Here is a 23937-nt window from a genome sequence, read left to right as displayed (position 1 = left end):
CTAGACTTAGGTTTCGAGGGCTGAGATGACCTGGGAGACTTGCTTCTAGAGAAATGAATTTGTTCGTGCTTTTACAAGGTTCACATTTTGCAGTTGGTGGGGCCAGGGGCGGGGGGGGGGGGGGGTCCCCTAGAATGCACTGCCCGGGTGCAAACCCCTTCTCATAATCTGAAGAAGGGCTTTTTTTCCTGAAGAGCTAGTCCAAGGCTTGTTATCATCGTCAGGGGAAGCCTTTAAAGACTAGCCAAGACAGATAAAAATGGAGTGCTTTGTACCCAAAGTACTACTTTGGACAATTGATCGAAACAGAGCAAAAGTTTTGAGTTTCTAAGATTCTCAGAGTTACAGTAAAGTCTTCATCCTACAGAAGGAAGGAGGCTAAGGAAAAAGAAATAGAACTTTAAAATACTAACATAGATGTCAGGCGAGTGTATGCTCCTCGGTTCTTTGTCTCTTCACAACAAAGATTTGGAGTGACGGACATTAAAGCCCCTTGGCAGGTCACAGCTCTCGGAGGACAGACCGTGTTATAGCTCTTAAATAAATCAGTGTTACAGCTCAATTTATTTAGAAAATAGCAGGAAAATCCATCTTCGAGGTGTGAGGGCACGTCCACCCAAAGACGCGAAGAGAAGAGCACGCCATCGCAAGGGAAAGAGAGAGAGAAGCGGGTTTTGGCTCCTCTTTTTATGTTTCTCTGTCCCTGGGCCTGTCTTATGTAAATTGGGCCAGTCAGAAGTGTTGTTTGTTTTACCTAAGGTTCTCACTCCTTTGTTCTATTTTCACAGGCTTTTCCCTTCCAGGCCTTTTAGCCACCGCCATTCTGAACTCCTTTTCCCTATTCTAACTACCTAACAGAACCTTCAGAGGGACTTCCCTGGTGATCCAGTGGTTGGATCACTCTCTGCATCCATTGCGTTATGCACGGGTTGGATCCCTGGTCTGGGAACTGGATCCCACATGTTAGCACTATGCTGGTGGAAAGAAAAAAGTGTAACTGTCGGAAAATTTACAGGTGAAACTAAGAAGACTCAGAGGGAAGAAAGATGGGAAGCGCACTAGGGGAGGAAGCAAAATTTAAGGGGGTGAGAAACTCAAGAAGTAATCAAGATAACTTTTTAGTGCAATTTATTAAAAATGCATTTGAAGGAAAAAAGCTTGAAAAGATGAAAAATTAAAATGTTGAATAAAGATGGGCTTAGTACTTTTACCAAGCCAAGCCATGTTGCACCTAAAGCAAAAGGAAGAGTTAGTTGAAACGGATTGTTTTGTTTAAAAATAACATTCAGTCAAGTAAGTTTTAAAGCTCTTACTAGCTTTATTCAACAATTCAGGAACCCAGCAGCATTCAAGACTTAGCAGACAGAAAGGAGTTCTGAGGAGCTGTCCAAATTGAAGAATTTTCTAGGTGAAAAGAAGCAGGAACAAGAAGTTATACGAGGCAACAGGTGGGTTAATTATTGCAAGGTTACTTTCCTTTAAGGGCTGGCAGGAATCTCTCAGGCAGATTACCCAAGATTCCAGGTTGACTAAATTTAAGAGTCCATTTCTGTGAGAACCAAAACTAATTAAGTTGAGGTTCAGTGACAGTCAGACATGACTGAGCGACTCCTCTTTGACTTTTCACTTTTATGCACTGGAGAAGGAAATGACAACCCACTCCAGTGTTCTTGCCTGGAGAGTCCCAGGGATGGGATCTCACAGAGTCGGACACGACTGAAGTGACTTAACAGTAGCAGTGACCTGAAACAGCCTAGGCAACTCCATTTTGGGCCTGTTTTGTTTTAAACAGTGTCCTCCTTTTGATCAGAGTCTCAGCCTGAGAGATGTGACTTAAAAAAAAAAATTAAGTTTTAGTGCTACTCCCAGCAAAACTCTGGAATTCTGTTTTTGATGAGTCTCTGTGTTGTATTCACAATATCAGACTCACTTTTTTTGGCTGCACTGTGGACCCGGCGAGATCTTAGTTCCCAGACCGGGAATTGAGGCCAGTGAAATCACTGAGGCTTAACCACTGGACTGCCAGGGAATTCCTGTCAGGTTCACTTTAAGTTGGGTTTTTTCTTTGATTCTCTTCTGAGATTCTTTGGGAAATCCTTGGTTTGGTGGTTAGCAGTTGCAAATATGCTTTTAAAACTTTTGAGAAAATACAGCATATGAAGGAGACAACTACGATTTTTATAAGGAGGAGTGTTTGGAGTGCACTTGAGAGCCATAGTCCCCAAGTCCCAAGCCAATCAGAATCAAGTACGTCAAAGAAAGACTGTTGAAGGAGGGTCTCTTTTCAAAGTCAGCTGACTTATCCGGTGATCTTACATACCTGAGTCTTAACTTCCTCAGACGTGTCAGTCCAAATATAGGAAGTGGTATGGGCCACTTACAGCACAGTTACCCCCTTGCTCAGCAAAAGGTACTTGTCTTTCTTTCTTACTTACCTCACTTAGTATGATAATCTCTGATTGCATCTGTGTTGCTTCAGATAGTGTGAGCACACACAGACTATTTAGGACTTCTGCCCATTTTTTTGATCGGGTTATTTGGTTTTTTGTTGTAGAAATATTCTTGATCCGACATCTTGGAGGAAGCAGTCCACTTTGCAGTTGGCTGCTTCTCTTCCTAGTCAATTTGATTTTGAGGTCTCCAGTGCTTGCACAGGACCAGATGTCAGGTAGTCTTCTTCAGTTGTGAAATATGCACCCAAGGTTCGACACCTTGTAATTTGACAGGGTTATCAGTGGCACCCTTTTCTTGAATCTGACCTTTGCAAAGCATCAGAATAAAACAGTAGTAGTCTGTAGCCAAAAGACTTTAAAATGCCCATGATTAAAGATTTGATGAGAGTTTTTTTTACAGTGGAATTAACAAGGAAATTTGGTCATTTATGTGATATACAAATTTTAAGATCAAAACTGGAGTTAGGATTGATAACATTATACTAGGATATATCAAATTTCTAGGAATTTCTAAAACACCACCTATATTAATAACATGCATCATACAAATATAATCTAAGAAGATTTAACATCACTTCTTTTTTTTTTTTTTTTTGGTAATGCTTCCCAAGTAATGTAACGAGTCAAATAAATGTAATTAGCTCAACATCTTATCTGGTGAACGACAAATCCTTTGAATTTTCCAGGGACCTTTTGGAAAACCTTAAAGTAAGTTTGAGCTTAAAAGACTCCACTTATGGACTTCCTTGGTGGTCCAGTGGTTGAGACTCTTTGTTCCCAATGCAGGGGGCCTGGGTTCGATCCCTGGTCAGGGAGCTAGATCCCATATGCTGCAACTAAGACCTGGCACAACCAAGTAAATAAATATTATTTATTTATTTAATAAATATTTTTTTAAAAAGACTCCACTTAGAATTTTTTTAATTGAAACATACTTGATTTACAATGTTGTGTTAGTTTCTGGCGTATAGAAGAGTGATTCAGTAATTTGTGTATACAGTCTATCCTTTTTCAAATTCTTTTCCACTATGGTTTATTACAGGATATTGAATATAGTTCCCTGTGCTATACAGTATGACCTGGTTGGTTATCTGTTTTATACATAGTGATTTGTATCTGCTAACCCCAAACTCCTAGTTTTTCCCTTTTTCCTCTTTGGTAACTGTAAGTTTGTTTTCTGTATCTGTGAGTCTATTTCTGTTTTGTAAATAAGTTCATTTGTATTACTGATTTTTTAGATTCTACATAAGTGTTATCATGTGATATTTGTCTTTAGCTGTCTTCCTTCCTTCCTTCCTTATAAGAATCATTGCTGCAAATGGCATCATTTCATTCTTTTTTATGGCTGATTAGTATTCCATTGTGAGTGTGTATATACACACACATCTTTTTTATTTATTTTGGCTATGCCGCATCTGCATTGCTGCACTGGCTTTTCTCTCGTTGCAGGGAGCCAGGACTGCTGCCTGGGTGTGGTGTGCAGGCTTCTCACTGCGGTGACTTCGCCCGCTGTGGAGCAGAGGCTTTAGGGCGCCCAGGCTCCCATGGTGTGGCTTGTGGGCTCAGGCGTTGCAGCTCCCGGGCTCTGGAGCGCAGTCTTAGTTGCTCTGCATCACGTGGGATCTTCCCAGAAGAGGGATTGAACCCAGGTCTCCTTCATTGGCAGGCAGATTCTTTACCCCTGAGCCACCAGGGAAGACGGGAAGACCCCTGCGTCGTCTCTAACTACTCATCTGTTGATGGGCATCTGGGTTGTTTCCTAGCTTTGACTGTTTAAATAATGCTGTGATGAACGTAGGGGTCTTCTTTTGTGCTGTGCTCAGTCACGTCCCACTCTTCGTGACGGCTCCTCTGTCCTTGGGATTTCCCAGGTGGGGTTACTAGAGCGGGTTGCTATGTCCTGCTCCAGGCGATCTTCTGACCCAGGGATCATACCTGTGTCTCTTGTGTCTCCTGCATTGGCAGGTGGATTCTTTACCACTGAGCCACCTGGGAAGCCCTAACATGAACTTGACTTTTAGTAAACTTAGGTAGAACAAAAGTGTTATATTTAATTTTGATAACTGTAAAGGCATGCCTGTTTTCATCAAAACACAAACTAGCTTTTATATACCAAAGATTATTCCAATCACATGAATATGAATAGAGCTCTTTATAAATAATACCTTCTAGAGTTAGAAAAGAATGACTCATTTATAACATGTAGACATACATAAACATGCAGACAGATGCAAAGAGGATCTTATGGCTTTTGTTTTTCAATTTTATATCTGGGACAAGTACAATGATGCAAAATCCACTAGTTTAAAATAGAACAGTTAGATCCCAATTGTATTTCTGGCAGATGGACTAAAGTTAAGTTTTCCTTCTTCAGTAACTGAAGCTTTTCACTAATATTTGTGGTGAAGATTTTTAAGATTTTTTCACAGGCCCAATTTCCAAATCTGCCTGCAGTGCAGAAAACCAGGGTTTAATCCCTGGGTCGGGAAGATCCTCTGGAGAAGAGAATGGCAATCCACTTGAGTATTTTTCCCTGGAGAATCCCATAGACAGAAGAGTCTGGTGGGCTACAGTCCATGGGCTTCCAAAAAGTTGGACACAACTGAGCAACTAACACACTAATTTCCAAATCACCTTCCCCCACACTCCTTCTGATAAGAATTACCTTTGTTTTTAGAGGAGACCAGGTAGAACATTTACATCTCACATGGCACAGAAAAAGAATTTAAGTTTCACCAAGAAAGCATTTTGTTCCCCAAGTCCAGATGTTTTACAATATCTACAAGCATTTTAAGATGGATAGGAGATGGAGAAGGAAATGGCAACCCACGCCAGTATTCTTGCCTGGAAAAGTCCATGGACAGAGGAGTCTGGCAGGCTGAAGTCCATGGGATTACATGACTGAGCGTGTGTGCACGAGGGTGGAGGGAAATGGGTTGGTAGCAATAAAGTGGTAGAACTAAAAAAAAAAAAGATGGATAGGAGAGGTTTGGGAATTGGAAGAAAGAAAAGGTGTGGTTTCAATTGCTTCTCAAGGTACATTTCAGTTCTTGTAAAGACTCAATTTGCAATACAAGAACAGTTTGATTTTTTAAAATATTTATTTATTTTGCTGTGCTGAGTCTTAGTTGTGGCATGCCAACTCTTAGTTGGGGCGAGTGTGATCAAGTTCCCTGACCAGGGATCAAACCCAGGCCCCCTTCATTAGGAACATGGAGTCTTAGCCACTGGACCACCAGGGAAGTCCTAGTTTTTCACTAATTTTTATTTTAGTTTCCTACTGGATATTTAAGAAATAACTGGTAAAGTTGACCAGAGAATCTCTTGGAGTCCCATCAACATGGGAGGTATCCACACATGGGCCTCCTTCAAGGGTAGAAATGGGGGCTGTTGTTTGGTGTGGAATGATTTTGTTGCAGAGAAAAACCAGTTCTGACTCCAAGTTGGAAACTTTCTTTGACTTGCTTCCCATTTCTTTTGTTATTATAATTATGCTCATTAGCTGTTTCCTTCAGGAAACGGCACGTGTCTACCGTGCAGCTTATCTCACTGTGCTAACCGGGCAATTCCTGTTGACTGCCATAATGTGCTGTTTCTGGGAGAGCTGAGACTGCAGTGGTTTGGTGATGTGCGGCATAGCAAAAGCTATTGTCATATTTTAAACAATTCAATGTATTAATTTTTTTCATCCTGGATTTTCTTCTTCACTATCTTTGATTTTTTTTTTTTAAATATTGCATGATTGAGACTTCCCTGATGGTACAGTGGTTAAGGCTCCGAGCTTCCACCGGAGGGAGAGCAGGTTTGATTCTGTGGTCAGGGAACTAAGATCCTGTATGCCTTATGGTGTGGCTATAAATGAATAAATAAGTAAATAAAATATTGCATGACGTAGGGAATTCCCTAGCAGTCTGATGTTAGGACTCCACTCTCTCACTGCTGAGGGCCTTGGTTTGATCCTTGGTCAGGGAATTAAAATCCCACAAGCCACATAGCACAGCCAATAATAATAATAATAATAATAAATAAAAATAACTTAAAATACTGCATGACTTATATTGATACTGTCTAAAGTTGATAAACCAAGAAATAGAGTACATTATCAGAGTTAACCACCAGAACCATTAAACACAGTGTTTCAGAGAATTTCTTCTAGGAATGAAAAGTGACAGAAGGTTATTTGTTATAGTTAAGAATTAAAACTCTTTTAAGGGGTATGGGAGTTTAATGGCGAGTTTGCTACTCAGTGTTTTGGGGGCAGACATGAGGATTTCATCTGGGCTTTTTTAAAGTGGTGTGAAACTGGCTTTAAAAGGATTTTGTTTTTTAAAGATCTAGACCACACAGTTCAGTGGAATTTTCTGTATCTGGGCTGCCCAAATAAGGTAGCGACATGCCCCAGGTGGCTATTGAGCACTTGAAATGGAGACAGTCCAGCTGAGGAAGTGTTCATTTTATTTAGCTGTGCTGGGTCTTAGTTTGGACAGGCCAGGATCTTCGATCTTCTTTGCAGCAGGTGGGATCTAGTTCCTGCCCAGGGATCGAACCCAGGCCCTCTGCGTTGAGAGCTCAGAGTTTTAGCCGCTGGACCGCCAGTGAAGAACACCCTTTTCCGAACTCTTGCTGCCTGCGGCGTGCCGCGCTTTCAAGCGACGTCTCGTGCGTGGCTTTGCATTTTAGGACGGCGGTCCACAACGTTTCTGGCAGCAGGGCTGGGTTTTGTGGAAGGCAGTTTTTCCACAGACTCGGGCCAGGGCAGAGATGATTCAGTGATGCTGGCGATGGGGAGAGGCACATGAAGCTTCACTCTCTCGCCTGCTGCATCCCACCTGCTTTGCTCCTAACAGACCACAGATGGGAGCAGTCTGTGTCTGAGGTGGGGAACCCCTGTTTTAAGACAGTACTTACTGGCTTGCTATTATGAAAGATGAGGATGAGTACTTGGACAATATCCGCCAACTCCACCTCTCCTCCCTTCTATTTTTCCAGTGTGGTGATATCAAAAACTCTGACTGAATCAATACTTAGCGTTCATGCTATTGATGACAACAGACCAAGCAATGAATTATGATTATGTTTCCTCTCTTCTACAACTTCGTTTCTTTCTAGAATAATATCTGCCTCTCTTTTTTCATGATTTTTCTCTACTGGAAACACTCATGGTTCCCAACCATGCCATCTAATGTGTAAAAAAACAAATAGCGTACATACCGTGATGCGATTTTTTCACTTGGTGAAATTCATCAGATTTTTTGTCAGTTCTAGTTGTTGGAGAAGGGTATGCTGGATGTCCTATCTTCCACTTTGGGCCGATCACTCTCTGAGGTTTGCTGCATAACTGTCTTACTGGGCTTCTTTGTACCTCTATCTTGTGTTAGATCCCAACTGTTTTTTTTTTGTTTGTTTGTTTACTCTCCCCCACCTCACTCTGGATTACTTTTTCCAGTAGTTTCCCCAGAAAGGATAAATGAAAGTAAATTTTTTGATGTATTGCATATCTGACATTAGATATCAGACTATTTGGTTGTGAGTAGAATTCTATGGTTGTTGTGGAAAATCTGAAACAATTTGCTTCCTGATCATTTGGATGTAGATCATTTACATTTTTCTCTGTAAGCACCTGAGATCTTTTTATTCCCAGGGTTCTGAAATTTTACCAAAATGAACATTATAGGGGTAACCCCCTCATATGCCCTTATTCTGTATATTACTATGAAATATAATATGTATATTTATATATTACTATGAAAACCATATTGTATTAATTTGTGCTTTTCTAAATGATCAAAATATACCATGCTAGGCTTATCAGTGAGCAATTCTTCTAATTTCATTATCCTTCATGGAAGAAAAGTCAACAGATTTAATTCCTCCATCTCTGTAGAGTAGGAAATAATGATCATGCAATCATTGAAGACTTACTGTTTTAGATATAGTTATATATGTATTAGCTCATGTTAATTCCCAATAAAACCCTTTGAGAGAAGTGTTATTATAACTCATTTTTTAACAGCTTTATTAAGATGCATAAGCCATAAAACGTGCCAATTTAAAGTGGCTAACACAATGGCTACTAGTATATTTTTAGAGTTTTGCTGTGAGGATATTAATCTCATTTTAGAACATTTTATCACCTTCAAAAGAAGCCTTGTACACAGCAGCAATCACTCTCCCATTTCCCTGGCTGTCCCTGACCTTTGGTCCTAGGCAACCAGTAATCTACTTTCTGATTGCCATTCCAGGCGTCTTATAAATGATACCATACATTATATGGTCTTTTGAGACTGGCTTCTTTCACTTAGCATAATGTTTTCAAGGTTCATCTGCTACTGAGTCCAAGTTTGTACTGCTCGCTGCACAACAGGTCAATAAATTGAGAGACAAGTTGTTGGGGCAAGGAAAAGTGATTTTATTCAGAAAGCCAGCAGACCCAGAAGATGGTGGAATACTGTCCCAAAGAACAATCTTACCCTAGTTAGAATTCAGGCTTCTTTTATACTAAAAGGAGAAGGGGATGTGGCTCATCATTGCAGAACTTTTGGTGCTGGAATCCTTTGTTCTTGAAGCTGTCCACAGAGGTCTGGTCACAGACCTTAAACATCCAATAAGGCAATTTTTAATTTTCTGTTTTGCAGGGATTTTTTTTTTTTCTTTGTATATGAATGGAAAAGTGTTAAAGGTCAGAGCCTTGAGAATGGGCTGTCCTATAAATGTCAGGCCATAGGCAATATTCATTTATAAAGGTGCAGAGCCAGCATGACTAAGCACAGGCGACAGAGCACAAGATCAGAGATAAAGAAGTAGATTCAGTGTGGAGTCATACTGAAGGTTTGTTTTCTCTGTTAACACATCCATGTCAGCGCTGCCTTCCTTTTAATGACTGTATGATACTCCATTGTGTGAATAAACCACATTTTGTTTATTCATTCATTAACATTGTTTATTTCATTCAGTTGAAGGATATTTGTGTTGTTTCCACGTCTGGCTATTACAAGTAATGCTACTATAAACATTTGTACGCAAGTCTTTGTGTGGACATATGTTTTTTATTTCTCTTGGGTAAGTATGCATGAATAGGTGTAGAATGACTAATAACTCTGTGTTTAACATTTGAGAAACTCCTAAACCATGAGGTCAGGAATAAACCCCCCATTTTACAGATGAGGAAACAGATACCAAGTGATTACCGGCTTGTCCATGGCTCTATAGCTTGTCAGTGGTATAGTCCAGAATTTGAACTCAGGCTCTTGGTCTCCAGAGCCAGCTCCTATCTCCTTGTTATCAGAGTTAGATTCAAAATTCTTGAGTCTAGTTACAGGTCAGCTGCTAATGCTTGTCTGTCTGAGCCCTGTTTGCCTTATCTGTAAAAATACATGTTGGGACTGCATTGTCTTAAAGGTCTCTCTAGCTTTAATTTGCTGTCAGTTTAAGATTGTACAATTCCCATGATCTTCTCCAAGCAGGCCTCTGTCCCAGGTGTAGGTATGTACTGGGCACTGTGTATCAACTGAAAACAGTGTGCTCAGGGCCTTCCCTGCCTCCCCAGGGAGCACGCCAGCACCATGGAGCTGTAAGAAGCTTTGTTGATCATCTTTGTTATCTAGAAATAAGAAGCATGGGCAGAACCCTCAGGAGTCCCCCATCCTCCTCTCGATGAAAGAACACAAACAGCCTCATTAGTCACCTGCCAAGGCCCTGCATCCAGAAGTCCCCAAAGTCCCCTTGGTTTTTTTCAGCTGCAGGTGATGGACTTAACACAGTCGCTTAGAGCCATGTTTGGGCCTGTCTGGGGACCCAGGCATCTCTTGGTCCTCAGTGGTTTCCATGGCTACCAGCCAAGTATCCGTGGAGGGAATAGGTCCTCGGTATTAGGAGAGAGGCTGTTCTTCCACTTTAAGTCCCATCCCCTTTTGCCCTCCTGTCTCAGACACAATCACCGCTGCACAGAACACACACTGTTATGTTGGACACCCTGTTCCTGCGTGTCTTGCTGGAATTTTGACCTGTTACATATTGTGTGAAGTAGGTCATCCCCTGTTGGACTTAGACCTTCCCTGATTAAAGCGAAATTTCTCTTCCAATGGCATGCATGTGTTGTGAAGAGATTTTATCTGATGTAGCAAATTGAGTTTTGGTCCAAGATCAGAGAACATAAAGCATAGAAGACACCCATTTCCTTTTTTTCTTTCCTTTTTAAAAAAATTGTTTATTTTGCTGTGCTGGGTCTTAGGTGCGGCAAATGAAATCTTTAATCTTCCTTGCAGCATGGGAGATCTTTAGTTGTGGCATGTGAGCTCTTAGTTGAGGCATCTGGGAGCTAGTTCCCTAACCAGGGTTTGAACCTGGGCCCCCTGCGCTGAGAGTGCAGTCTTAGCCACTGGACTGCCAGGGATGTCCTGGGGACCTGTTTTCAATGCTTGATCCTTTTCACATCACTGGTAACTCTTCAGCTTTTGCACAAACACCTTCAGGATGGGGAACTCATTTGTTATTTCCATGAGCAAACTAAAAGAGAAGTTTGGAAAAAGTATTTCTTGCCTCTTGAATTATATTCTCCAAAGTGGTCTGAATCACACATTCAGCTCCACAAGCATTTGTTGAATATCATTCAAGATCCATGCACTGGGCTTCGTGAACAGTGTAGACAGAGAACACCCGATGTCTGAAGAGGTATAAGCAGCTGTTAGTAAACGTGCATAATGTCACTGTGCTTCACAGAACTACAGTTTCATCATTGTCTTACTTACACAAAAGGTTTCATTTACAAGAATTTACCTCCAAATACATGAACACAAAAACATAGTGATGTGGACATGTTGAATGTTTCCACTCCAGATTTCCTCCTGTCCATAAATACTGGGGTAGATAGGTAGGTTTAGTTGCTCAGTTGTGTCCGACTCTTGTGACCCCGTGGACTGTAGCCTGCCAGGTACTTCTGTCCATGAGATTTCCCAGGCAAAAATACTGGAGTTGGTTGCTATTTCTTTCTCCAAGTCATCTTCCTGACTCAGGGATCAAACTCGGGTCATTGCTAATAATGTATATGGGGTATTCTTCTAGATCCCCCAGATTGTTGCTGCTTGGCTATGAATTAGGATGATACTGCTTCCTTCGGAGAGTGTTTTGAAAACGTGAGAACACTGACCTTTCTCTTAAAAAAAAATTATTTTTGGCCACGTCCGGTCTTAGTTGCAGCAGGCAGGCTCAGTGGGTTGGGGTGCCTGGGCTCTCTAGTTGAGACATGGAGTGTCAGTTGCCGCAAAGCTTGTGGGATCTTAGTTCCCGAACCAGGGATTGAACCCATGTCTTCTGCATTGGCAGGTGCACTAGACCAGTGGGGAAGTCCCAAGGATTGTTTCTTGTTCCAGTGGGATTGGGTGGGGCCACAAGACTGGTTCTGGCATCGAACTAGGAGTAGGATTCTTGCAAGGTTGGCTTTGTTGGGTGAGACTAGAGCAGCCTTTAGTCTGGAAATAATTGTTTCCTGATCTGGAGTACCTGCCTGATGCCTGTGAATTAGGAAGTTTTCCATTCTGTATAGCGAGAGTTTGAAGCGTCTCTGGCTTCGGGTGAGCTTTGAGGATTATCTCATTTTGGTGGGGAGGGCTATTTCTTTTCCCAGCCTCAGGAAACCCCTCACGTAAGTGCTCATCAGTACTTCGCCGAGGATGCGCAGGGGCCCCACTGCAGACATGGAATGCTTGGGTGCACTCAAGCGCTGTGATGGTCGCTCCTTTCCTTTGTTTGGGCCCTCCTGGACTCCCAGCATTGTTGCTCCACCTCTTCCTTCTGGAAATTCTCTCTCTAGATACCAAACCGGTGCAATTGTGGAGCTCACCTGTGTCCTCCTCACTCGGGGATCACCTGCTTGACCTCCAGAAGCTGAATACTGTGATTTTCTGTGTTTTAGCTCTTTTTTAAGTTGCTTCAGGTGAGAGGGTAAGTATGAACCCTTTTACTTCCTGTTGGCCAGGAGTGGAACTGTATGACTTAGTTTAAAGACAACCCTAAAGGACCTCCACAACCAAGCTAGTATTCTGGCTCTGCCTTCAACAACTGTAACTGAAACTCTTAAATCAGTTGGTAGAAAGTTGTGATGCATGACCAGCTAGTCAAAACATTTTGAGTAGCAGGTGGTGAGTTTGGTTATATATATATCAGTTTTTACAAAGCTAGTATTAAATGCCAAATATATGCAACAAGTATTTATTGGGCACCCACCATGTTCCAGGTACTGTTCTGTGTGCATATGAGCAGTGGACCAACTATTGCCTCGTGTCTTCCAAAATGTAACACATACCCACACACTTTTTTTGCAAAAGAAAACACAAGGATAAGTCAGAAACAAATGAAATGGATTAGCCAGGGGAAAGCGGAAATGGGTATGAAAGGGAAAGGCCATCTAGTTCTGCACACACCTCGCCTCATACAGTGTAGTTTATATGGTTTTTCCTTTTGGAACTGAGTTTTCATATTTAAAAAATACATAGGAAATATCTAAACTGAATTTAAGCTCCCCGCAATTAGCTTTATACTAAATAGACAACCATACAGGGAAAAACTTGATATAAGGAACTTTTGAAGCTGGCACTCTGTGAATACACTGTTAATGTAGAGAACTTAAGAAATCTTCTACTCAGCAGGTTTATTTACCAAGTAATCTGGTACCATCATTTAGGGTGATGCACTGAGAACCAGTGATCATGCATGTAGCTTTCTTGTCCCATATGGATCGCCTCCATCCTGTCAAGTCCAAATAGAGGGCCATGTTGAAAACCTGGCTCATACTATTAAAAAGGTCAACTTCACAAAAGACAAAGGTGGAGAGATTGTTCAGATCTGGGGGAACATGTTATGAAGGACAGTATTGGGGCGAGTTGGTAAAATCTGAAGTGTTATGTATTAGGTAATAGTAATGTATCATGTTAAATTTCCTGAATTTGATCACTGTGCTGTGGTTATGTAAAAGAACATCACCGTCCTAGGAGACACTGTGTGTTTGTATGTGAAGAAAGGGAAAAGCAAGTAAGAAATGTTAACATTGGGAGAGTCTAGGTATTTTCCTGGATGACTGAAACGTTTTCAAAATGAGTTAAAATTAAGAGCTACAATTTTTTTTAATAATAAAATTAGTACCTAGTATACTTTCTGGCAAAAAGAAAACCTAAATGCTTGATCCTTGAGTGCACACCTTAAGTGTTTCTCTCAAATTACCTTAAAGAAAAAAACAAAACGCGCAGAAGCTTATAATCACATTTATTAGAAAAATATTACCACTTAGAAGTTCCTGTCTTTAAAGGTTGAAGATCTGCTCCAGGCACCGTTTGCTCTGTTTTCATCAAACTCCCTCAACATGGCAGGAACTCGGTTCTCTGGATGCGCACAGGTCAGGGGTTAGCCAGGCTCCACCACAAACCCAACCTGAGGCACCGCAGCAAGCCCCAAGGTGGCGCTGAGGAGGTCAGGCCCTCCTGAGTCCGGGGCCGCCGGGCCGGCACACCGGGGCCGACACAGGTCTCCTGGGCAGCCGTCCAGCTTGCCTGTGGAGCTGCTGCTTCACCTTTTCTTCACAAACTTCTTCCTGGAAGCATTGGGGTTTAACCGTCTCCTCCCGGCTCCCAGGGTGCTGTCTCGGACCTGCAGGGTGGCTGAACGGCTAGAGATGTCATTCTCTGCAAAGGGAGACGCCCCAGCTATGTAGTCAGGGGCAAACACGTCGGTTTTCTGCCTGGCCTTTCGGGAGAGGCGCAGCTGAGGGAAGCGCTGGTCCTCGGTCAGGTGGGGGTTGATGGCGTACTTGCCCCCTTTGGGAGTGGGGAGAGAGTACTGCAAACAAGAAGGGGAAAGGCCGTTAGAAGGACGGGGATTTGCATCCATACACACCAGATCCTGCTAACGTAAAGCTCACCCGACAACTCTGCACGCGGGCCGACGACACCAGTGGAGTCTATCACCACTGCCTGCTGTGCGCTAAGCCCCTGACACGCATCTTCCCACTTGAGCCTCACCTCACCTCACAGATGCAAAACCCAAAGCGGTATTCTGACTACACACTCTCAGCTAAAGACAGAAAGACTTCAGACTATCTTTCTCTAAGTTACTTATTAATTACAAATAATAACCTTACGGGAAATTTGATCATCTTGGTTTTGGTTAATTATATTCGCATTACATAAGAAACTGCCTTAACTAAGTGATCAAAGTCATTATCAGCAGTAAACTGGACAACTAGTTATCATTTACCCCCTAACAGGATGCACTGGGAAGATTCAGCATCACTTCTGGGTGTTCCTGCCAACACTGCACAGCCCGAATCTAAGCGGGAGGGAACACCAGACAAACCCAAGCTAAGGGATGTTAAGGAACTGCTTTGAACTCTTTAAAACCATTTTAAAATGTCAAGGTGTGAAAGACAACAGACTTGACAAACTACTTCAGTTTTAAAGAGACATGACCAACACAATGTGTGATCCTAACCCTTTTCTTCTTTTGCTGTAAAATAAATGTGTCAAAGTTTGAATATGACCCATAGACAGTAGTACTGCATGCTAGGTTGCTCAGTTGTGTCTGACTCTTTGCGACCCCATGGACTATAGCCAGGCTCCTCTCTCCATGCGATTCTCCAGGCAAGAATACTGGAGTGGGTTGCTACTTCCTACTCCAGGGGATATTCCCGACCCAGGGATCGAACCGGCATCTCTTAACATCTCCTGCACTGGCAGACAGATTCTTTACCACTAGTGCCATCTGGGAAGCTAGGATAGTTGTACTGAAGTAATGTTAACTTCTTGATTTTAGTAATTGTACAGTGGCTATGAAAGATAAAGTCCTTGTTTCAGGAAACACACACCAAAGTATCTAGAGGCCAAAGGGCATCAGGTAGCCTTTACTCTCAGATGGTTTTTAGGGGAAAAGAAAAAATATATATAAATGACAGAGCAAATGTAGTAAACGGTTAAACTGGGAAATTTAAGTGAAAGGTAAAATGGGAATTTGTACTATTTTTGGCAACTCTTCTATAAAATTATTTCAGAACAGAAAGTTTAAAAATGAACAACCTTCTCATGCTGGTGGCATCTGCCTAGAGAACCCAGGCTGGGCCGGCCACAGGTATACCCGCTGGTCTCTCAACGCTCCTCTCCTGATTCCTCAAGACAAATCCACTCGGCTGCATGTCCAGTCAGAACTCTTGTGCTGAGCGCTTCACACCCCTTCCCTTGTGGTTCTTGGAGCTTCCGGAAATTCTGCCCATCCTCAAACTCCCACACACATCCAATCTCCACCATCCTACAAACGACCTCTCTGTGACCCCACATGTAATTTACTGTGTGGAATTACTAGTGATTTCTTCTTAGACTGCAAACTCCTCACAAAGCTCATGGGGAGGCTGAATTGTGAGCCTTCCCCATCTGGATCACAGGTTTTCACGCACTATCTTGTAGAAACCATGAGGGTTTGTTCTTCTCTCTGATCATTTTGCTCCTGATGCTAAGAGATCTCGCTTCCCCAAGCCCGGGCCCTGCCGTCAGGGGAGTGGGAGCCATTCTACTCACCCTCAGGCCGCGAGGATTTAGCACCTTCGGGTTGCGGGAGAAGTGCATGTGCAGGGTCCCGTCATCACTGACGGTCACGGACACCTTCTTCAGCGTCTTGTTTCCACAGTGTGCACAGAACACTCGGCTCATGTCAGACGTTGTCCTACAGACACAAAGGAGCCTCACTGCACTGGAGCCTCAGGCAGCGAACCCAGTCCCGGGGGCACAAGGTGAGTCTTGGGCCTCGGAGGAGGAGGAGGCGCGAGGAGTGGAAGCGGATAAGCTGAACTGCACTGCCATCCTGGACCAGGGCTGCCCGGCTGTATGGCGCGGCTGATGTACGCACAGTGCTGCCCCACGGTTCCAGGGAAGAAACGACATAGATGGTAAGTAAGAAAACTGAGCTGAATGTTGTTACAGTGACCGTGAACTCTTTACCGAATTCTGTCAGGCATTATGCTACAAGGGTACCATGGAAACAACCCGATGAGGTTGGTGCATCTCCATCTCACAGGTGGGGAAATGGCGGCTAGGCAGCAAGCTGCTCAAGGTCACAGAGCCAGTAAGTGGCAGGCATACGCCCAAGGAATATGGCTCCAGAGTCAGTGCTCTTACCACCCCCCCTTCTCCAGGGGCATGCTATTACATTATTACAACTATTACTGAATACCTTGGCCCCAAATGTCGTGTCACTGGGCATGATGCCAGGAGGTGGCTCTGGAGATGCTGAGAATTTATTAATGAATCATACAGGAAGCACTAGCGAAGCTGTTATGGTTGAATGGGTGTGGGCATTGAGGCCGACCCCCAGGCCTTGCCACTCTCCTACCCTCTCAAGCCCCAATTGTAGACTGAACAGGAGAAGCTGCTGCTCTCAAGGACCAAGCAGGAGCCCGTGTCTACCCTTGAGGAATTCTCCCTCAGTTCCCAGGGGCAGGAGACAAGAGCTGCGTGCAACTGCCAGAGAAGCCAGGCCCCTGACCTGAAGTCTGCAAGTGAACAGAGCCCTCTCAACAGGGGCTAGGAAATATTCTGTGCAAGAAAATATCCCGTCACTGGGGCTAATCTGAGGAGGAAGGAACACCTGCACAGAAGGCAAGGGCCCCCTTCGAGAAGCCCACTGAAGGTTTAGGAAGAGAGGGGTGCTCGACAGAGGGGCGCCGGGGCCCACACTACCGACTACGTACTTGAAGCAGCCATGGCAGCGCAGGATGTAGCTCCGGGCCTCGCGGATCAGCATGCCGTTCACGGCCAGCACGTGCAGCCCCATCTGCAGCAGGACGTTCTGCAACCAACACGTTAATGGGGAACCGAACTCAGAGCAAAACCGACATTATCTTTAACGTCTGCATAATCACAGTTAAGAGAACTTCACAAACCCTGGTCTGGCTCATGAAGGGCTTCTGCTCAAGAAAAGCAAGCATAGGATGCCTCTCAAGACAGGTACACTAGGACAAGGACCCAGAGTCTTCTGATGTCAAGGGCCACCGACTGTAAGCATTAATTAGCCAAGACCTCCCGTGAGTAATCTCTCTGTTTTTTAAAGCAATCTCTCTTAACGGAGATGTTCACTGTGTCAGAGCAAAACTATTTATTTCTGGATTGGAAACCGCTACAGTCTCCAAATACTGAACACAGCACAGAACATTACACACACTGAAAGAAAAGCAGCAACAGACTGTGAATGTTAGACATTAGAAATGTAATGTATCATACATATATTTTGTCAATATATTATGATTCCCCAACCTCCAAGCAAAACGGCAAATTAACAAAGAGCATAGGCAAAGTTTCTAGAACCAGGAAAAGAAGGATTATATAAACCCATCCTCAACCTCCGAGGGACCATTGCCTGTAACAGGTATGACACTGAACCCAGGCCGACAGATACCCACTCCACCCACCTGCATGGCGAAGTCTGTAGTCACACAGCCGACCCGCACGTCCTTGGGGACAGCACACTGCTTCATCTCCTGCTGGATCTGCTTGATGTTGCTGGGGGTTATCCACCCGCCCCCGTCATCATCACTGTCTTGGTCCTTTCTTTCTTCAAGTCCATTCTCTTCCTCCTCCTCCTCACTTGGAACATCCTCACCTCCGTCCATCTGAAACATTAATAGAATTCAAACTCCCTGCCCAGGGGTGCAGCTGGAAGATGCTAGTCTGTGGTCATCAGATCATAAGGCAGGGCCTTACCAGCAGCTCCTGCAGTTCACAATCAATGTTAGGCAAAGGATTTCTCCAGAACATGAAGGAACTGAACTCGAGGTCCTCAGGCTCACTGGCTGGGTGTCTGTGTTCTACTGTTCCTCGTGGGGGTTTAGGCTGAGATTAAAAGAAAAGTAATTTTTAAACCTGCAAACTGAGAGTTATAGATGAAATGATATACAGTGTACAAGTCAGACAGGGCTGGACATACTGCAGCATCTCTCAGGATAAATTTGGTTCCCTGGAATCAGACAATTTCTGGAGATCTGACATGGAGCAGAAAAATGCATGAAGAGCCTGGCCTGTCTCAGAAATTACCTTTGAGGGCAGATGGAAACCAGAAATGTGCAGAGGAGTTTCCGGGTGCTGAATTGATGAACTCATTTTAACCTTTAAAAAGAAAAAGAAACAAGAGACAGCACTAAGCAAAGAAATACAGGTTGAAAATTCAACATAGAAGAGTAATTAAAAAAACCCAGAAAACAAAATATTTCCCCCTGGTTACTGAAATTAAAAGATCTATTAAATGTTTTTTAAAAAGTGGGAAACATAAAAATATATATGAAGAATTATTCAGGGATTCCACTACCACCAAATAACCATTTTAGGACATTTCTTTTTTGGCCCTAGACATAAAGCTTTAATGAACATCATTATGTATAAAACCTAGAAGTATCTTTGGTTACATCCTTAAGATAAATGCCTAAAAGTGGAATTGCTGGATCAAGAGACAGGCAGTTTTAAAGATTCTGATACAAAACAGGTTAACTCCTGCCCAAAAGACTGCAGAAAAGGGTGGTTTTAAGGAATCTCAAGTTGACAGATGCCAAAACAGAAACCCGGCTCAGCCACAAAGTCAGCCTTTATGTGAAACTATTCCCTTGACTCCCATCCCCCCAAAACATTCTGGTGACACACAGAAGTCTGTATTTTAGACATTACTTTTAGACTTTTTGGACTGGAGGACTCTAAATCTGGCTGAGAACAAGTGAAGGCAGTTCCAACTAGAACAGGAACATCAGTCCACTACAGTTTTGATGACTTTAGACAGTGGAGATCAAGTACTTCTTTGTAAACACTAGTTGAAATTACTTACTACAGTATAAACTACCTATCTTCCAAAATCCTCTGGCCTGGAAACAGTCAGTGGGGCCCAGGCACAAAACCATTAATCTCTTCAACTTAACCGAGCTGGACAAATCCGTAAAAGCACAACAGGAACCCAGAATTCTGAAGGTTAGTTAAGAGCTGAAAAAAATGGTTAGCATTTTTGGTGTTCTTTCTTGCTTGTTTCTGGAAAAGAATTCTATTTTTTCAAAAGCAGTGAGAATATAGTTGATTTTTACTCTCTTTAAACATTTTTAAAATTTAAAAAAAGTATTTACTTGGCTGTGCTAGGTCTTAGTTGAGGCATGAAAGATCTTTTAGTTACAGTATACAAACTTGCTTAGGTGCAGCATGCGGGATCTAGTTCCCTAACCAAGGATTGATCCTGGGACCCCTGCATTGGGAACTTGGTGTCTTAGCCACTGGACCACCAGGAAAGTTCCTCTTTCGGCATTTTTAAATTTAACCAATCTTACCAAGAACTTAGAGGTCAAGACTGAGACACATTTGCTAACTACAATGTATGAACCTTATCTGGATCCTGATTCAAACAAATAAACTATTAAAAAATTTATATAATAATTAAGAAATGTGAACAAACACACATTTGGATATTTGATGATACCAGGGAAATTACTATTAATTTTGTTTAGGTATAATATTGGTTTTGTGGTTATTTTTTAAAAAGACATACCTAATCTCTTTTGAGACACACCAAGAAATATCTATCAGTGAAATAAGATGTCTGAATTAAAAATGCTCATGGCTAGGGTGGGTAGAGATGAAAACAGATCATGAATTGATAACCATGGAGGCAGAATGATGGGGACACTGGGTCCATTATACTATTCCCTCTACTTCTGTACATCTGAGAGGTCTCATAAGAAAAAAGTAAAAACGGATGAAACCAACAATCCTTCTGATTTACCTTTTCTGGTTCTTGTTTTAGGTGAGACACCCCAACAAATTCTGCTTCCAGCTGGTAAGTAAGTGCCAGTACTTGGATATCTGTAGCAGAGAGGCTAGGATAATCTCCAGTTTTCTTTGAAAACTCAGTCACTGTAAACAAAAGATTCCAAAGTTCAGTTAAAAGCAAAGAGCCATATGACTTTGGATAACTGTAATGAAAATATGAAAAGAACTTTGGATCAGTATCCCAAAAACACCTCATTCATTCATCTCCTGATCTTTTTCTACTCAGAACTGAGACATTTGTATCTCTCAAGATTTATGCCAGTTAGGTTTACTGTAAGGTCCTTACTGAGTGCAGATGAAGGGACAGAAAAAAGTTAACAGAAAATCATTGAAAGTTAGCATAATATCTGCAAATGATGAGAGTTCCTTTTCTAGGCTCTGGTATTATATTAGAATACAGAGTCTCTTCTCCCTCAGCAGTAAAAAAAGTTCTCTGATTCTAACAATCTTTTTTAATAGAAAGGATGATCACAGTTCAAAGTGGGATGGAAAGGTGATTCAACCAATAATTATTGTCTATAATGAGACAAAAATACTAGGTAACAAATATTGAACAGTTTTTGTATGTAAACCCACCCCAACAAGAAAACCCACATCCCTCCAGCTCTTGTTATTCTCCTGAGACATCAATAATAAACATATATAATAATATTTTGACATATTAACAGAAAGATGTCTTCTGCCTGTCCATCACCAACTCCCGGAGTTTACCCAAACTCATGCGCATTGAGTCGGTGATGATATCCAACCATCTCATCCCCTGTCGTCCCCTTCTCCTCCTGCCCTCAGTCTTTCCCAGCATCAGGGTCTTTTCTAATGAGTCACCTCTTCACATCAGGTGGCCAAGTACTGGAGTTTCAGCTTCAACTTCAGTCCTTCCAATGAACACCCAGGACTGATCTCCTTTAGGATGGACTGGTTGGATCTCCTTGCAGTCCAAGGGACTCTCAAGAGTCTTCTCCAACACCACAGTTCAAAAGCATCAATTCTTCGGCGCTCAGCTTTCTTTATAGTCCAACTCTCACATCCATACATGACTACTGGAAAAACCAAAGCTTTGACTAGATGGACCTTTGTTGACAAAGTAATGTCTCTGCTTTTTAATACGCTGTCTAGGTTGGTCATAACTTTCCTTCCAAGGAGTAAGCGTCTTTTAATTTCATGGCTGCAGTCACCATCTGCAGTGATTTTGGAGCCCCCCAAAATATAGTTGGCTACTGTTTCCTCATCTATTTCCCATGAAGTGATGGGACCAGATGCCATAATCTTAGTGTGCTACATTAACACCAGGAACAATAAGTATACAGCTCACATTTCCTAAAAATGCAGCTATTAATTAAGAGCAGCTAAAACTTATTGGGTACTATGTACCAGGTGCTATGTTAAAAGATTTTCATCTTATCCTTCAGTCAAATCTTTACAAAAATTTTTTAAATTGAAATAGAGCTGATTCACAATGTTGTGTTCATTGCTACTGTATAAAAAAATGATTCAGTTATACATTTATATTCCTTTTAAAAATGTTCTTTCCCATTATGGTCTATTATAGGATACTGAATATAGTTCTCTGTGCTATACAGTAGAACCTTGTTGTTTATCCAGTCTATATATAAAAGCTTACATCTGCTAATAACCCCAACCTCCCTCCCCCAACTCCTTCCCTCTTGACAACCAGGAGTCTGTTCTCTATGTCTGTGATTCTGTTTCTGATAGGTCATTTGTGTCATATTTTAGATTTCACATATAAGTAGTATCATATGGTATTTGTCTTTCTTAGTATATCTTAGTATATATTATCTTAGTATATAATATTATAAACATTATATATATTTACATATAAATATATATTTATAAATATTATAAATATATAAAGTATATAGTATCAGTATAATATTCTCTAGTATTCACATTGCTGCAAATGACATTATATTTTATTCTTTATTATGGCTGAGTAGTATTTTATTGTATCATATTGTACCATATCTTCTTTATCCATTCATCTGTCAATAGACATTTGGGTTGTTTTCATGTCTTGGCAAATGTGAATAGTGCTGCTATGAATATAGGGGTGCATGTATCTTTCTGAATTATTATAGCTTTGTCCCAATATATCCCTAGGAGTGGGACTGCTTTAGCCAAATCTTGTGAAGTAAATACTATTAGTATTTCCTCAGAGAGATTAAGTACCTTGTCAAAGATCACAAAGCTAGTATGTGAGAGAAAGCTAAAGAAGTCACAATTAGTGTAGGTAACATCATCTCCATTATCAGCCTTTAAATTCTAAAACCCCTAAAACACTTTCAACCACCTAGGTTCTTTCCAGGGCAGGACTTCTATTTTTAATCCAAACAAATTTAATATTTACAAAACGCTGGACACTGTGCTGAGTGACATTATTCTTCCTTTAATGCTCCCAGCAACTCCGCGGATAGGTACTATTGTTAATCCCATTTTACAGATGAGGAAACTGACGCCTGGAGAGTCTGAGTGATACACCCAAGGGCACATAGCTAGTAAGCAGCAAGGCCTGGTTGACTCATGACCCAGGAAGCCTCTCTCCCACCACGATCCTGACCGTGGGGTTTCTAAACCAACTCTGATAAAGTAACCAGGCTCCAACTAGCACCAGAGCAGGTTCAGTCAGCAACCTGGGACCCAGCTTCACCATCAACATCGGGCAGAGGTACTCACCCAGTCGCACGTATTCAGGAAGGGGCTCCCTGAAACGCAGCTCGTAGGGCAGAACGGCGAGCCGCCTGCGCGTGGCCTTGTCCCGAATCTCGCTGACCACATCCCGGATGGTGTAGATGTTCTTCCCGATGTCCTGCGGGGAGACCAGCCCAGCTCACACCCGCCCGCACCACGCAACGTGCTGCCGGACTTCCCAAACTCCTTCAGGGGCCACCAGCCCAGACCCCGCTCCTCTCCACAGGAGCACCGTGTACCTGCAGAGCCGCATCCAGTAGAAACGCCCCGGCATCCGCTACAACGTGCTCCACTGGCGCCATGTTGGCCCAACGAGGCCAGACCGCGCATGCGCGCGGAGCTTCCGCCCGTCCCTCCGTATCAATCCGGACCTCTGGGAACCGAGAAGAGAAACTGCAACTAAGCGGCGACTCCTGGCGGGCGCGCCGGCATTTCCCGGCTCTGGGCCACCTGCGCGCATGCGCAGTATGGCCGCTCTCCTTGCCTGGGAGGTGTGGGCGGGGTCAAATTTTGGGCGGGGCCCGGCGTGGGGTGGTCACGTGAGAAAACTTGCTTTGCCATCAACTATTGACCGTTCAGTTCGGTTCAGTCACTCAGTCGTGTCCGACTCTTTGCGACCCCGTTGACCCCTAGAGACACTTTGATTGGCCCTTAGGGCTTCCCTAGTGGTTCAGCGTTAAAGTATCTGCCTGTAATGCAGGAGACCCAAGTTCGGATCCCTGAGTCTGGAAGATTCCCTGCAGAAAGGCACTTTCTTGCCTGGAGGCACCCCATGGGGTCATATTCTTGCCCGGAGATGCCCCAGCATCTTCTGTACACTTGAATTCAAAGAGTCTGTATTTGGTTTTATTGTCGAGTCAGTCGGTTTAGATGACCTAATTTAAAGACTGGGCTTCCTTGGTGGCTCAGTGCTAAAGACAGGAGACTCCAGTTGGACACCTGGGTGGGGAAGA

At 42.8% G+C, this 23937-nt stretch overlaps 1 protein-coding gene and 1 long non-coding RNA gene across 2 annotated transcripts; one reads left to right on the top strand and one right to left on the bottom strand.

Annotated features, from left to right (window-relative positions):
* The first annotated feature begins 134 nt into the window (after positions 1 to 134).
* On the top strand, positions 135 to 5177 carry LOC139029895 (uncharacterized). Its single transcript, XR_011482178.1, has 2 exons — positions 135 to 1085; positions 1335 to 5177. It is a non-coding gene; the product is annotated as an uncharacterized lncRNA (long non-coding RNA).
* An 8515-nt stretch (positions 5178 to 13692) lies between these two features.
* NOB1 (NIN1 (RPN12) binding protein 1 homolog) lies at positions 13693 to 23375 on the bottom strand. The gene is made up of 9 exons (XM_070451085.1): positions 23224 to 23375; positions 22970 to 23102; positions 20232 to 20362; positions 18515 to 18586; positions 18185 to 18313; positions 17893 to 18093; positions 17176 to 17273; positions 16007 to 16151; positions 13693 to 14279 (listed from the first exon to the last, which is right to left on the bottom strand). The coding sequence occupies exons 1-9, from the start codon at positions 23284 to 23286 to the stop codon at positions 14010 to 14012; spliced, it is 1242 nt and encodes a 413-aa protein (XP_070307186.1). The 5' UTR covers positions 23287 to 23375; the 3' UTR covers positions 13693 to 14009.
* Positions 23376 to 23937: the final 562 nt, after the last annotated feature.

This window comes from Odocoileus virginianus, chromosome 20 (genome assembly GCF_023699985.2).
Source record: "Odocoileus virginianus isolate 20LAN1187 ecotype Illinois chromosome 20, Ovbor_1.2, whole genome shotgun sequence".
Classification (NCBI taxonomy): domain Eukaryota; kingdom Metazoa; phylum Chordata; class Mammalia; order Artiodactyla; family Cervidae; genus Odocoileus; species Odocoileus virginianus.
The sequence above is the reverse complement of the archived record's forward strand: the minus strand, read 5'-3'. Positions and strand labels throughout refer to the sequence as shown.